Source organism: Solanum pennellii, chromosome 1, assembly GCF_001406875.1.
Source record: "Solanum pennellii chromosome 1, SPENNV200".
Lineage (NCBI taxonomy): Eukaryota > Viridiplantae > Streptophyta > Magnoliopsida > Solanales > Solanaceae > Solanum > Solanum pennellii.
In genome coordinates, this window is record NC_028637.1 from 95,070,310 (window position 1) to 95,086,015 (window position 15,706).

Consider the following 15,706-nt stretch of genomic DNA (forward strand, 5'->3'; position numbering starts at 1 on the left):
AAATAAAATCTAACACTTCTTTTTTATCTATATACATAAAAAAAAAAATTAAACGCTGTTTAATAAGAATGCTGTTTAATAAGAATGTCTATCATACCCTTGGGTAGTGAGACAAACTTCTTGTAGATAATGTTTAAAATGTCATTCATGATAGTAACACCAACAACTCACTATTCTTCAGATCATGCATCATCGCTTGGGCCTGGGTATGCTGGCAGACTCATTATCCTCTTGTCAACAACTGGACCTCCAACTGTAAAATGATAGAGGCTCTGAAACTTTGATCCTTTCAGCCCAAGAACCTCATGTACTGGCAACGATCACAAAAAAAGGTAACAGTTTAGTTGCACTACAACATTCAGTTAATCTAGTCGAATAAAGTTATCAAGCCAAAACACGATACCACTTGCTAATTATCTGGGAGAGGAAAGGGGATCATAAAAAGGGACACAATAGAATGAATAGGTATATTCACACATGTCAAATGACAAGATCCTGAAGGATGATAAATGCATATGTTCAGGTTCACATTTCACTAATACAATTACCAAGATGTTTTGTGCTTCAGAAGTAGTACATACGTAAAGTTTTTTATGTGAGATCGAAAAAACAAGGTGATTTAAACAGTAGTTGATGAATTTTGTTTACACTAAAAAACGATATACAGTATGAACCACAGTAAGCTAACCCTACAACCAGATTATGATAGACTAATGCCTGAATACATGTATCAGAAAATAAAAATATAATGAAGTATTAACTGATAAACCTCGCAGTCTCTAACTCTACCTTCATGAACTGATTGCTCTGCAATTGTAGAATAAAACAGTACAACACAATAGCAATCCAACTATTTGATACTTGGCTTCATTTTTAAGCTCCTTTGCCTTCAAACTTACTGTTATTTAGACGGAGGAGATAGTTAACTATATATATACATAACGAGCTCAAAAGTCTAATTTTTAATAATGATTTTAATTTGCAGATATATATACGGCATGATGCAACATCCACACGCACGTGCTGTCAGACTAGTACTTCTATTACAAGTTATAAGAGAAAAGAGAGGGTAGGGAGGGTATACCAGGATCATCAAAGAAACAACCAATCATGGAAGCAGAGATGCCAACAGCATGCGATTCAAAATACAAACTTGTCCGAGCACTCTTGTCTCCCAAAATTAGTCGTGGGTACATCAGGAACCCTTGTTGCACAAAGTGGGCTTGAAATGTGCAATCATGCCCAAGCTGAAGCTGCCATCACTAGCTATGTCCTGTACAATAAATATCCATCAAAAGAGGTCACTTCAAGCATCACAAGCAACGAATGAGCTTGATCTGACTGTAAAGTTCAGCTAGCATTACAATTCTACATAATATGCAATTTGATAGAGAAAAAACAAGTAAAGGATCATCTCTATTTGCCATCAAGATATATTAAGTTGCGCAAAAAGTTTGTTTTATCATTTTCTTTAGCTTTATTTCACTGAAAGACACATATTGATATATAGTTGAAGAATGGAAACCCTTCATTCAAATATACTTAGATTTCTAGTCTACATAATAGAAGCACTTCGTATGAAGGCGAGGAAAAGAAATAAGATTTTTCGGCTACTCAACCATGATTCTTTTTTCAATGGTAACAACTATTCATAAATCTTACTATTAGTTTTATAATGACAACTTTTTCGGAGAACTCCACAAAAACAATACTATAGGAACCATAACTGTAATATGGATCTGTGAGCAAAAGCACATAAGAACGAGATAATAGAGAAACGGGGGATGAAATTGTGGATATGAAGTGAAAACATGTTACGACACTATATCTTTTGGTCTTGAGAATCTGATCACAAAATACGCACTGAATCACGTATGTAAAAAGTTATTTACAAGTATGATCATATATTCATATCAAAGAACAACAAACAAGAAGAAAAATAAAGCTTCAACTCAAACAAATAGAGCAAGCTCTGTGAATTTCCAATATCTGTTCGGATCCATTTGGTCCTGTTTCTTTCCAGAATTTATTGTTTTTTGTCCCAGCTGATATGACTTGTAAAATAAATCCTCGCTAATTAATCATATCAAAGAGCAGAAAATAAGTACCTGATGGCATGACAATCGTTTTGAAAGCTCCCTGCAGTCTCCACTTGTAAGCTCATATAAAGGAAGATCATCGGGACAACCATCTGGTTTCACCCATTTAAACTCATCTGTAGTAGCTTTCTTCAGATCATCCAAATGGCTCTCGTTTCTCACCAAAAAATATAATCCGTTCGGCAAGACAACAATTCTATGAACAAAGAGAGCAGCATGGACTTCACTATCACAAGCAAGTGACCTACATGGCAATGTCAATTGCCTAACATGTTTCTTTCCACCATGTGAACAGAAGGCATTCAATGCAAAAATATCTAATAAAATGTTTCTTTGGACATTGCGGTAGAACCATACTCCTCCGCTTTCTAACCACTTCCCTTAAAGTTAAATCTTTATAAGAGCTTTCACTAAATGTTCCACTACTCTGGAATGGATCAACTGCTAAATAAATTAGACATTGTTAATGGCTTTTTCGCTGCTTCAGCGGTTCTATATACAATATCCCAACAAATGTGCTCTTTACTAAGGACATTAGGCTTGCCTTTCCAATCCAAGCCTGAAAACTCCGAAATAGCGCAGCTCAACTCCTTATAATCCACCTCGAATTCATTCAAACCACTAGGAAAAACCAAAAAAACACAATCTCTGGCATTGACCCTTTCACGGGCCGAGATGGGATTTTAAACTTGGGAAAATTTTCACATCCCATCCAAGTCCTGCTGCTGCCATTGAAACAGCAGCAATAGCATGACCCACATCATGATTACAATACCTAATGCCCTCTCACCATACTTCCAAGCTTCCCTCCAAAAAATAGAAGATAACCCAATAAGGAAAAAATTTTCAGGGAAGAATCCTGTGAAAATCCCCGATGAGAATTGGGCTCTAATTTCCAAAGAATGTTCTTTTGGCGCATAATGAGCCACGAAACCTTTGTCTGACACTGATTCAACAGGTGGACAAAAAATATACGCTTCAGTTGGATGGAGATTTCTGCTTCTAGGCTTTACACGAAGGGACCAAGTTGAAAACCCAGTCGATTTCCAAGCTGATAAGGCTAAAGAATCATAGCAAAGCTGAGAAATTGTGGAATCCGAAATGGGTTTGGGAAAAGGGAGAGTCTTGAAAACTGATGAATAAAGAGGAGATTCATCAGAATATGAGAGTGAAACAGAGGGATGAGTGGAGAAGAAACATAACGGCGAAAAGGGTTGGGTTGATTTGCCCAATCAAGACCACGAGGGCCACGAGCGTAGTTTGTAAAGGAATGTTTCGTTTCTTTGTGGTACTTCAAGAGTTGGGCTAATGAAGCTTGTTTTCCTTCATCTTGTTCTTGTTGATGAGTTGTTTGTGATGATGAAGTGGACACTGGGATTAGTTTTCTGGTGGTGGTGGGGAAGAAAAAGAGAGGTTGATGGTGGAAGTGAAAATTACATCTGTGATGGAGAAGAGGCATATTTCTTCTGTTCTATTTTTGTTTCTGCAACTGTCACCATATTCTGGAGCAAGAATTTTGGAATAGTGCTTGAAGTTTTTGGAATGTTCCAAATTCTAGTTTGAGATTCCAAATTAGAGTTTGAAGTTCTAGAGTTAACTTTCATCAGAGTTAATCCTTGTACCAGGGTTGTTCCCAGATGCTCCATCAGTGTTCAGCTTAAAGTCCCATATCTTGGCATTTCCCACCTGATTTTTGCTGTTGCAGTAGTGTGTTTGGTGGTTTCCGACCCATATGACAAGAAATGGTATTCCAAGGCCATGTTAATGACGTGAGAGGTGTCCACCTGATGGTTATTTCCCTTGAAGACGTTGTCGATTCTGTTAATCCAGAGATTCCAAAGGGTGAAAGGGAGGATTTCTTATCATGTAAGCCAATGATTGAAAAGCCTACTCTTCATGCTACCCCAGATGGTGTGGTACATCGGCAATGTCTCTGCTGGTCCAATCCATGGACTGATGTGGTACAGTGTGCCCCATGATTCCATCCCAATAAGCTATTGCCTTGGGGCAATTGAAGAGGATGTGATTAATATCCTCAGTGATAAATTATATGAGATATGCTTCCATGTATAGCAGCTCTCTCCCTCAGTATATGCATTTCGGGGGACATACTCCCTGATGCCTGAATCGATATACAAATAATAGCTTAAGAGGCAATTGAAACTATAGCATCAAAAAAAGAATTTTGACGATGAAGCTTTCTTACCTTATACTCACTGATATCATCTCTCACAGAACTAAGAAGTTCAGCCTGTTCCCTCATTGAGCTTATATTTCCCTTAATACGCCTAAATTCCTGAAGACAAGATGATGTGTCAGTCATAAAATAGTAACTGGCATAGCCAACAAGCAATTTAAACTACTCCAACATAGCATGCACTCTGAATGATAGCGGTTCAACATTCTTGTTTAACCAAAACTTAGATAGTTCAAATTTTGAGGGTCTGACTTTCCTTGGGCTCTACTTAAGTATTCCTTTTCTTAATATATTAAATCACAATAATAGAGTATCTGAGTTCAGCCACAGTTACTTCCAATTATTCCCACAAAGAAACTGATAATTGATCAATTAGCAGACCCTCTACAATTTATTATTTTAAGAAGTGTGGAACGGGATAGCTAATCTGATAATTATCAGAAGAGTTTGCTTGCTAAACACATCAGAATTTCCAAAAAGTTTAAGTGAATTAACTCAGTTGACATGGGCACCAGTTAAATCTGCAGCCAGGCCAGGGAAATGGATAAATATCCATCAAAAGAGGGCATATTGGAGTTCGATCCTCTCATGTAACTCTCATATCAATCTCTCTGTATCTGTACACAACTTTTGTTTGTTGAATCAATAATCTAGACTATTATAGAACCATGATTGCATTATACGCATTAGCTTGGATAACTATATTTGAAATTTTGATATAGCTAGTGCAATGATGAAATTTTCAAGAGAGATTCTGTCATTAGCAATCTAACATGCACCTTCTGTTCCCAGTGATGAAACAGGGTTCATTCACCCTTCCCAGTTTTGGCTAGTGCATTATAGTTTTCACATATGTTTAGTTTTGTAAAACTTTAGAAAAATATATTATTTTGATAAATTGCTTTATATAGTAGCTTAGTTTGGTCAAAAATTCCTAAATAGTACTAGTTTTCTTAGGATTCCTATTAGATTTAATTGGTTTATATATAATTTTGACTCATTGTTAAAATCAATTCACCAAAACAATAATACTTTTAAGTAACATTTTAGTTTATATTTTTATGTTAAAAAAAAAAATCAATCATGTAAAATATAAGAGTTGACGGTGTTAATTCGTTATTCGGAGATACGTTACGACTAAAACAATTTTCACGTATCGTTTCTTTAAAATCAAATCTCAGACCATCAAATCCTATAAATCTAGAATCAAATCATGTAAATTTATCTATAAAACGTCGTGCTAGGAATCCTCTCGTAATATTCACGCTTCATTAAGTATTATGTGTTTCATGGTGGTTTGAAAATCCCTGGAGAGCTAGCGTGAGAGAAATTCCTTGGCGTAAAGAATTAACGAATCCTCGTAAGAGAAATGTTGGTAATTATAATAAAGCTTAATATTGATTTTTTTTATTAATTTTATATTGGTTTAGACAATTGAAATATATAGTCTAAATTTAATTCCTTTTAATATTTAGTCATTTAACTAATACTTATTAAACTTATTTTAGCATGATTTAGTATTTTTAAATTATGATCCGTAAGTATTTATTTTACGTGATTTCATTATTATTATTTTTATTGAATATTTTAATGTCATTAATCATATCATATTTTGTATTTTTTTTAACTAATACTCAGAATCCTAATTCTAAAGGGAAAAGGGGACATGCGTTAGTTTTCTTATAAAAAGAAAACTAGCGTGTATTTTTCCGTCCGAGAAAAATAACGTGTGTTTTGATTATCCTCTTTGGATTGGAAAGAAATCTCTATAATTAGGGATTCTTTTGACTCTTGAAGATGAGATTAGTTTTCTATTCGATGTTTACCCATCTAAGTATTGAGAGAGTTCGATTGTGAACTTGAGATAACTGTAGGCACTACAACAAAAACAACTTTTAGCGGCATTAAATATTGACACTAATAGAGATTGCTAACGTCTTTACCGGCATTATTAAGTGTCATTATAACCAATCTCGTTAGGGACATATACAAAGAGTGACAATTGCAGCTAAAAATATATATTTAGCGGCAATTAAAAATTGAATGCCGCTAATGGTCATATACAAAGAGTGACAATAACCGCTAGCAAAATTTTCTTTCTTCTTCACTCTTAGTAAGAAAATGTATCTTTTTTAAAAAAGATAATCTTCAAGTTACTTGATAAGAAATTAGGTTTTGTGGTTTGAGAAAGAATGTAATTTGGGAAAAAGATGAAGTTGAAAGGGGAGGATTTGTGATTTAAGAAAGAATATGTTTTGGGAGGAAGATGAAGATGAAAGAGGGTGGGGTTCTTAGAATAGGTTGACATTTTCATTATTTTTTTTAAAAAAAACTAGATATAAAATGTGTTTAAAATAATTTTATAATTTTGGAGGTCCAGTGTCACATGTCATTGATTAATTAGCTGTTTTGTCATGTCAGCGTAAGTGTATCACACATTCTTCATATTTTTTTGATGATTATTAAAAAATGTTTAATAAGAATAATTTTGAATAGGTAAAAGTGTTCTATAAGTATTAGTCTTAGTTAAAGTGTCTAAGTGAATATGAGTTTAAGAATTCGTCGGTGACTTAACTCTTCATTTTATTTTATTAAATTATGTAATAATAAAAATTGTATTAATTTGATATAAACAATCGATCCAGATAATTTTTTTTCCGACCGATCATATTTAACCATGATGTTAACACCTAACAGAGAAGTTGGCCAATGGGCGGGTGTCAGCGTTAATGATACATAGAAGTTTGTGATACAGCATTGGGAATTGAATTCGCCAACTTGTAAAAAAAACGGCTAACTTACTAAACACAAAATAATCTGAGATACATATATTTTTTTCTTAATAAGCAACACTAAGATAATTATCCTAAGATTATTTAAATATTAATTCTGAAAATGAGTTTTGCATGTTTATCTAAAAATTTTAATTCAATATATCGTAAATGATAAATTCCATAATTAAATTAACTGACATATCTGTGTTATGGATTAAAAATCAAAACCATACAAAAAGAAGAAAAACTAAGTTATATTCTTTAATTAGTCTATTAATTCTAACCTTAGCATATACATATATAATTGGTTATAACTTATCTATATCAAGATCTCTTGAAATTTATCGGTTATTTTACCACGATATATACATAAAAAGACTTTATGATAATGTTAAAATTTTGTACTACTAAATTATCTAAATTTTGCTATTATATTCATTATTAGTGATCTCTTTTTGTCTTTATTTATCCCCTTGTCACCTAAGCTTGAATAATTTGTTTGAACAGTAAGTTCCTATAGTAAACAATTGACTTTTTCTATGTATTTGATAATTATCACATGGATTTGGTTAATACTATTTAATATAATATTTAATGCAACTTTTTAAATCCTTTTTTTTTAGTATACTGATGATAAAAAGTTATAGAATTAAAAGATGTAACTGAAGCTGGATAAAACCTCACATAAATATGGATGCATAGTTTGGATTTCATGATAAATTATGCTTAAAGGCTATAAACTAAATTAGCTAAGTTGAAATATCAATAATCTCAATTGAACAATACAACCTTAGAGTCCGAAACTCAAACGGTAGAAAATATTAACAAAAATTCCAAAAGGGTATATAAAATTTTATATACCCTTTTGGAATTTTTGTTAATATTTTCTACCGTTTGAGTTTCGGACTTACATATTTTCTCACTTAGAATATCAACCTTTTCTATTCCAGGTATATCATATATTTGGTTATCTATTTTTTTTTTTTTTCCACTCGATTTTCAAAATTCATATTGGAGCTTAGACAAAATTCAGATCGTGCTTCTAACATGATTTAAATCATACTTAGGGCTCGAATCCGAGATCTATGGTTAAGAATGTCCCATGTTGATACATTTATGATATATGCTTTATCCATAGTCAATTAGATAATTATTTGACCGCTTTGTAACTTACAAATGAAGTAAAAAAGTTATGTAAATATTTGAAAAATGACCTTCAAATTTAATATAATAATATATTTCATTTATCTTTCTACTCTAAAATACTCTTCACATCAACCTATTAGCCATGAAATATCCTTATTTTTTTAAAATAAAAATAAATTTCTCATTTATTACATGTCACGATTTAATTGATATGATTTATAATTAACCTAAACTAATTAGATTTCAACCAAACCCAAGGCTACAAACCCCATAAAATTAAAGAAAAAAATTATTATTTTAGTATGTTGGTTGGATAAGTCCCTTTCACAAGAGAAATGGATTGGCTTAATCAGTCGGTGATTACGTGTAAATTGTGCTAATCTCCGTTGCCTAATAACAATATTTCCATTTTCATACTCCACCCGCTGCAAGCACCAAATCCCATTATATTACTACTAAAAACGACTGCATGTCTTCTTCTTTTTTTTTACCTCTTTGTTAAACTCAGCGATTGCCTTCTTTTTTTGCTCTCATCACTCTTTCTTGCAGTTGTAGGTATGATATATCACTTTCTTGCTTTGTTTCTCTTGAGGATTAACCTTTTGTTCTTTAATTTATTGCTGTTTTTTTAATCCCCAAATTTGGATACATTTACTAGTTGTGGGACTCTGTTTGGTTGTTGAGAAAAGTTTTAACTCTTTTATGAAAATAATAATGGGAATTCAAAGAAAGTTGCTTTCTTTTTTCTATTTGGTTGTTGAGAAAAGTATATATGGACATGGGTTTGGGTTTGAGGAGATAAAGTCTCCTTTTTGGGATTTTTTTTTTTTTGGTTTTACATAGGTAGATGCGCTGCAAAATCTTCTTGATTCCCTTTTGCTTTAGATGTTGCGCGTTTGCTTTCTTTGACCAGAGTGTTTATTGGAAGCGACCTATAATGTAAGAGTAAGGTTTGAGTATACTCTACACCACGGACCTCACTTGTGGGATTATACTGGCACGTTGTAGTTTGATGACATGACTCAACAGTACTATACCTTTCTGTATGTTAACAATTTTGTAGACAACAAACTTTTTTACCAGAAACTAATGCACAGGTGACAAGCTCTTCTTGAGAGAGTACAGACTTTTTTTTTATCTTAACATGCTTGTGGAGGATGCAAAATAAATTGTGCTCTCTCTTTTGGGGATATCAATAGGAGAGGACAGGGTAATTTGTGTTTGCTCATAAACATGGTACTATTGAAGATAGATAACATACCAAGTATATCTGGTTCATTTGTTGTGTAGCATCATGCCTAGTCAGTTCCTCTTTGATATTCTTATCTACTTTGCAGCTTTGGATTTCTGGGTAAAAGGAATTTATTTTATTTTGTTGGGGTTTTGTAGGATAATCAGAATAAACAAATATGAAGAGTGCTGGAAGAATGGGAATCCATTATATGCAGAAATTGCACGCGTCAAATGTTCCAAAAGAATTGGTGGAAAAAGGACAGAATCGTGTTATAGAGGCATCTCTTACACTTATTCGTGAAAGAGCAAAACTTAAGGTATGTTATTTTGAGTTGCGCTCATAATGAGATACTTCATATTAGTATCACTTAGTTCTTTTCAATTACTACATTTAACTAATTAATGAATTAATATCGTGAGTAGAACCTTTGTGTAAAAGCTCTTGAACCTTTTGGTTTATCTTGGTGATCCTTGATAGTGTGGTGTGTGCATAAATTCAGCACTGCTAGTTCTCATGTATATTAGTTTACTTGTGACAATAGTGTCAATGTCATTTTAAAAGGAAGTTCTATGTGATTGGAATTGATAAGCATGACTAAACATTTTGTCAGCACCAGAAATATTTCAAGAATTTTTGTATTGTTTCCTCACAGCATGATCTGTGTCCCTGCATTGTCACTTAATCTAGTCACACAAATGAAATGGACAAGATGGTAGTTGTATCCTAATATGATAATGGGCTATTTCTTCATGATGGTTAAGGATAGATGGAACATAGGTTTGTCAGGGGAGAAGGGAAAGAAAGAAGACAAGCAACTACTTCGGTATTCTCTTACAAGACATTAGCTACCTTTAAGGGTTGTTGTTTCTCATTTGGATTGACCTACTGGTTTGCTGTAGTGAATTTTTCCTATAAGACCATTTACACGTGAATGATTGATTTATTTCCTGATCTTTTCAAGTTACTTTTATAGGGAGAGCTTGTTCGTGCTCTTGGAGGTGCTGTAGCCTCAACGTCTCTTCTTGGAGTTCCTCTGGGACATAACTCTTCATTTCTCCAGGGGCCAGCATTTGCTCCTCCTCGTATACGAGAGGCTATGTGGTGTGGCAGTACAAACTCTACAACTGAGGAAGGTAAGTAAAATTATTTATCTGTTGAAACAATTATTCTTCACATTATTTACTTTGGACAAGATGAGTTTCAAAACACTAATTTTGTTTTAGGGATTTATCAATCACAATCAAATAATCAGTAAATAGTGGGTTAAGCTTTATACTCATTCTATTCAATATTTATCTGTTCTGGTTATGGAGAAAACAAAACAATGCAATTATTTCTTTTGTGCAGGAAAAGAATTAGATGATCCACGCATCTTAACTGATGTTGGTGATGTGCCTGTGCAAGAGTTAAGAGATGCAGGTGTAGATGATGATAGGTTGATGAGTATCATAAGTGAATCTGTCAAGCTAGTTATGGAGGAGGTAAACCATAATTTATGTAATAACTTCTGGGGAAGTATTTGTGTCCTTTCTGCAGGGGAAGCATACTAATACCATAGGCCACTGGCTACTTCACCCATTAAATTAGAAAATTTACCAAAATCATTTTTATTATAATGATATATCAAACTTCTAGACCCCCATTCTCCCCATCCAAAGCCAGTAAAAACAGAAATTTTATTACAATGTCTGAGTCCATACTGAAATTTTGGCTTTAATTGTATCTCTTCATTATATTGTTCAGAGTTACCAGTGTAAAGTAAGCTTGCTCGCCTTCATCCATATGTCTATTAAAAGTTAGAAAGGAAAAAGTGAATTGTCTTCATGACCTCATATGTTGTTGAAAGGAGCTCTTTTATCCATAATATGATTTTTGAAGCTGGAAGGACCTGCTCAAGACTGTTAACAGATGTATATATGTTTAGGCATCAAACTATTGTGCCTTCTCTACCCTGCTATAGTAATCCTGCCAATTTTTCTCATCTCGTAGTGAACAAGAGAAAGATCTTTTGTTGCATGGAAGATCTTCTGCCCAACTGTTATTCAATGAAGCATCAATACTCACTGTTATTGTATGACTTCCCCTTGCTTCTGAATCGAAATATTTCTTACACTTTGATGACTGAATAAAATATTGTTATAATTAGGAACTCTACTCAAAGTATTCTCTTCTTAGCAAGGCCTGTATGCTTCAGTTCTAACATTTTTTGCTTATTTTAATTCCCATTTTGACTTTTTCAGAATCCATTGCGCCCCTTGGTGTTAGGGGGTGATCACTCTATATCCTATCCTGTTGTAAGAGCTGTGTCTGAAAAGCTTGGAGGGCCTATTGATATCCTTCACCTTGATGCTCATCCTGACATTTATCATGCCTTTGAAGGAAACAAATACTCACATGCATCAAGCTTTGCACGAATAATGGAGGGTGGTTATGCTCGACGGCTTTTGCAAGTAATATATGTTCTTTCTATAGACCAGCTAAGCATGTATAACTTTGTATGCTATTTCTTGGTTTAAACAATACAAAATATTTACCAGAACACTTGATCTTATATGTAGGTGGGAATTAGATCAATTAATAAAGAAGGTCGAGAACAAGGAAAAAGGTTCGGTGTGGAGCAATATGAAATGCGAACATTTTCCCAAGACCGACAATTTTTGGAGAATCTGGTCTGTATATCTTTACCTTCGCTTTCCTTTACCTTACCCTCTTGTATTTTCTGTCCAAATCATATACTTGCAAATGTGTTCATCACTTCAGGAATTCTGAATATGATGAGTCTATTCCAGATGCCTAATACTCTCACATTTCTCTCTGTCTCAATATATCCTACTATAAGCTATGATCCCCTTCAATTTCATTATATTTGCTGTTACTTACCAAATGTAGCAACTGCTAATCTTATTTGCTTCATTGATAATCTCAATTGTTTAACTATTATTCTTGTACATTCAGAAACTTGGCGAAGGTGTGAAGGGCGTGTATATCTCAGTGGATGTTGACTGCATGGATCCAGCATTTGCTCCTGGAGTATCTCATATAGAACCAGGAGGTCTCTCTTTCCGCGATGTTCTAAACATACTGCATAACCTTCAAGCTGATGTTGTTGGTGCTGATGTGGTTGAGTTCAACCCACAGCGTGATACCGTTGATGGCATGACTGCAATGGTTGCTGCGAAGCTGGTAAGAGAACTTACTGCCAAGATATCCAAGTGACCTGCAGTAATTTCTAAAATTATGAAGGAAGAATTACCATGCATCCAATAGAGACCACTAGATTTGTACTCATCTTTACTGGGGAGGTTTAACAGAGAACAAGCACCAAAATGAAGTGTTTATTCACCTTATTGTAACTCTAAAACTAAAAGCTATATTTGCAGTTCATTATGAGGACCCTGTGATTCTTATAAGTTATATAATCTTTTAAGTGGTGCAGATTTTGATGTGTTCTGTTAACTTGTGTAGGGATGTTTTGAATCTTTTATAGTGTTTTAAAATAGCTGTAGGGAAAAGTGTGTCAGTGAATTTTAGGCAAAAGCTAGATTATGATTCTACTCTTACACTATATTTAAATGTTATAATTATTTAATAAATTAAATATTTATTCTTTTAAGGTCTGTTAATCTCCTACATTTATTACAAACTAAAGAGTACTCCTAAAGAAATTATACATTGATTTAGGAAGTGATACATTGAATCAATTATTAATTTAATTAGCACGTAATTAATAAATTTATCAAGAAATTAGATAGAACAATCAATTTATAGTAAACTGGATTTTAAATATTTTTTTGTCATATTAATATTGCTTAATGAATCAGCCACACATATCTTACCTCAATCTTTTAACCTTCTATTATTTGTGGTGAGAAAGATCAAAAGTTGCTTTTTTAATTTAATGATTTTAATGATACTGGAAAAAGAATTCAACGAATCACTGCACCTATAAGTACAATTATATATGGAGTACTCATTATATATGTGTCATGCTTCTCTTTTACTTCTACAAACAACATATTTCTCATTTGCATCTCAATTTTTAGTTATTATTGAAGATTTTTGTTTGTGCTTATGAGTTTGATATTATATTTTTCTTTTAATGCTTTATAATAATTATTAGAACTATTTTGCATGAATTTTATATGGGCAACTTTCACATATAGCAAACATAAAATTCATATTTGTATGCTATAGCAAAGTTTGCACAATTGCACTTCATAGCAAACATATAAATGTAGAATTCGCTATACATATATGATTGAAGCGAATTGTATAAAATAAAGTGTATAAAACGAGAAAGAGAAAGAGACTTGGACAGAGAATTGTATAAAAACAAATTGTATAATTTTAAGTGTGTAGAACGATTATATACAATTAAATTTGTACAAAATGAGAAAGAGAGAAAGGCAAAAGAGACTTGGGGCAGGGAATATACAATTGAATCGAATTGTATAAAACAAGAAAGAGAGAAATTATATACAATTTGAATTTGAATAAAACGAGAAAGAGAGAGGCAAAAGAAACTGGGCAGGGCAGTATTTTTATTGTATAATTATAAGTGTATAGGACGAAAATATATGTATTTACATGTGTATATACAATTTTCTCTCGTTTTATACAAATAGAAATGCAATTTATACATTTCGCTTCTGTTTGCATAAGCGAGAGAGGCTAGGGTGGCGAGCGAGATTAGGGAGAGTGGCGAGCGTGATCTAGAAGAGGGGAAAGAGGGGAACAAAAATATACGTATTTTTATAATTTCCTCTGCTTTATACAAACAGAAACAAATTTTATACACTTATGTTTGTATAAAAGAGAGAGGAAGCGAGCGAGAGATGAAGCGAGAGAGGAGAGTGGCGAGCGAGAGTTTGAGGGAGAGAGGCGACTGACAAACAGTTTGCTACGGGACACAATTAAATCAAAGGATAGATTTATTAATTTGCCATTATATACAATTTTCCCATTTTACATTATTAAGAACTAATTACACAATTTTTTATTCTTTTCAAAATTACAAATATTATATCAAAGTACTTTGAGTCAAAAACTAATATAATTCAAAAGCAACAGTTGTACAGTAATTGACTTAACTATCTAGACATAATACTGTAAGCACACCATAAATTAAGATATCAATTTAATAATCTTAGTACAAAAACAAGTTTAGTATTTAGAAATACTTAAAGAGAAGTTCAAACACAAAATGTTTGTCCGAATATAGTGGCATAATGTTGGTTGGATTGGGGCAAATATATTTATGGAAGTCATTAACCTAATATAGGTATGACAACGATATAATTATTGCTAAAGAACTGCAATTAGATTAGTGTCTGTTCGAAATCGAAATGCTGGCACATGGCATATAATTAATTTAATCATTAAGATTTAGTTGATTAAATAAAGTTCTAACTATGCTTATTTAAAAAATTAATTACTTCCATATACTTCCAAAAGATTTTTACAATCCCACTCATTTAAAACATTATATTTTTTCTAAAATATACATTCAAAAATTCTTTCTTGCTTTCTGTAAAATTTCTTGAATATATATTGAAGAAATTTACACAAAGTAATAAAGATTTCTTGACATATATTCAAGAAAAATATAATATTGATTAAGAGTTGTGGGATTATAAAAATCTTTTGATAGTAAATATATGAAAGTAATTAATTTTTCTAATAATCGTAGTTAGAGCTTTATTTTACTTAACTAAATTTTAGCCATTAAATTGACCATATGTCATCAATACAAAGGGAACTTGGAGAAAATAGAGAGAAGGGGAATGGAGAGAAGCCGGACCCTCCAATGTTTACCTTGCTTGAATGGATACCCGTAGTATTGTACTATTAGTCACTTTCTCTATTTTATATTAATTCTTGAATGGATACCCGTAGTATTGTACTATTAGTCACTTTCTCTATTTTATATTAATTGAATTTTTGAAATATATTTTATTATTCAAAGTTTAAGATGGATATTTAATTTTTTTTTGGAAAAGCGCATAAATCTCCTCTTGAATTTGTCCTGAAAAGTCAGTTGCACGTTTAAACTATTGTCGTAGCCTATTACACACCTAATCTTGTTCAAAGTGATATTAATACCTCTTTGAAGATGACATGACAAAGAAAATATCTTCACCCTTCTCAAGGTGTGGTGCATGAGAAGAAAAAATATATATTAAAATGACAAATTTAAACGCATGAAACTTTTTTATTGGTCATTATATAATTAAGTATTATAATTTTTAATATATTA

The 15,706-nt window shown here is 32.6% G+C and overlaps 1 protein-coding gene and 1 pseudogene across 3 annotated transcripts; one reads left to right on the forward strand and one right to left on the reverse strand.

Annotated features, from left to right (window-relative positions):
• Positions 1–170: 170 nt before the first annotated feature.
• LOC107025137 lies at positions 171–3,558 on the reverse strand (annotated as a pseudogene).
• Positions 3,559–8,538: 4,980 nt separating this feature from the next.
• On the forward strand, positions 8,539–12,900 carry LOC107023257 (arginase 1, mitochondrial). Of its 3 annotated transcripts, none has more exons than XM_015224269.2 (7): positions 8,539–8,771; positions 9,606–9,766; positions 10,424–10,583; positions 10,798–10,931; positions 11,691–11,900; positions 12,009–12,119; positions 12,406–12,900. In XM_015224269.2, exons 2-7 carry the CDS (start codon positions 9,626–9,628, stop codon positions 12,664–12,666), a joined length of 1,017 nt encoding a protein of 338 aa, XP_015079755.1. In that variant the 5' UTR covers positions 8,539–8,771; positions 9,606–9,625; the 3' UTR covers positions 12,667–12,900. The 3 variants fall into 3 exon arrangements, with proteins under 3 accessions (XP_015079755.1, XP_027771538.1, XP_027771540.1); XM_027915737.1 differs by lacking the exon at positions 8,539–8,771 and adding an exon at positions 9,390–9,517; XM_027915739.1 differs by lacking the exon at positions 8,539–8,771 and adding an exon at positions 9,402–9,426.
• Positions 12,901–15,706: the final 2,806 nt, after the last annotated feature.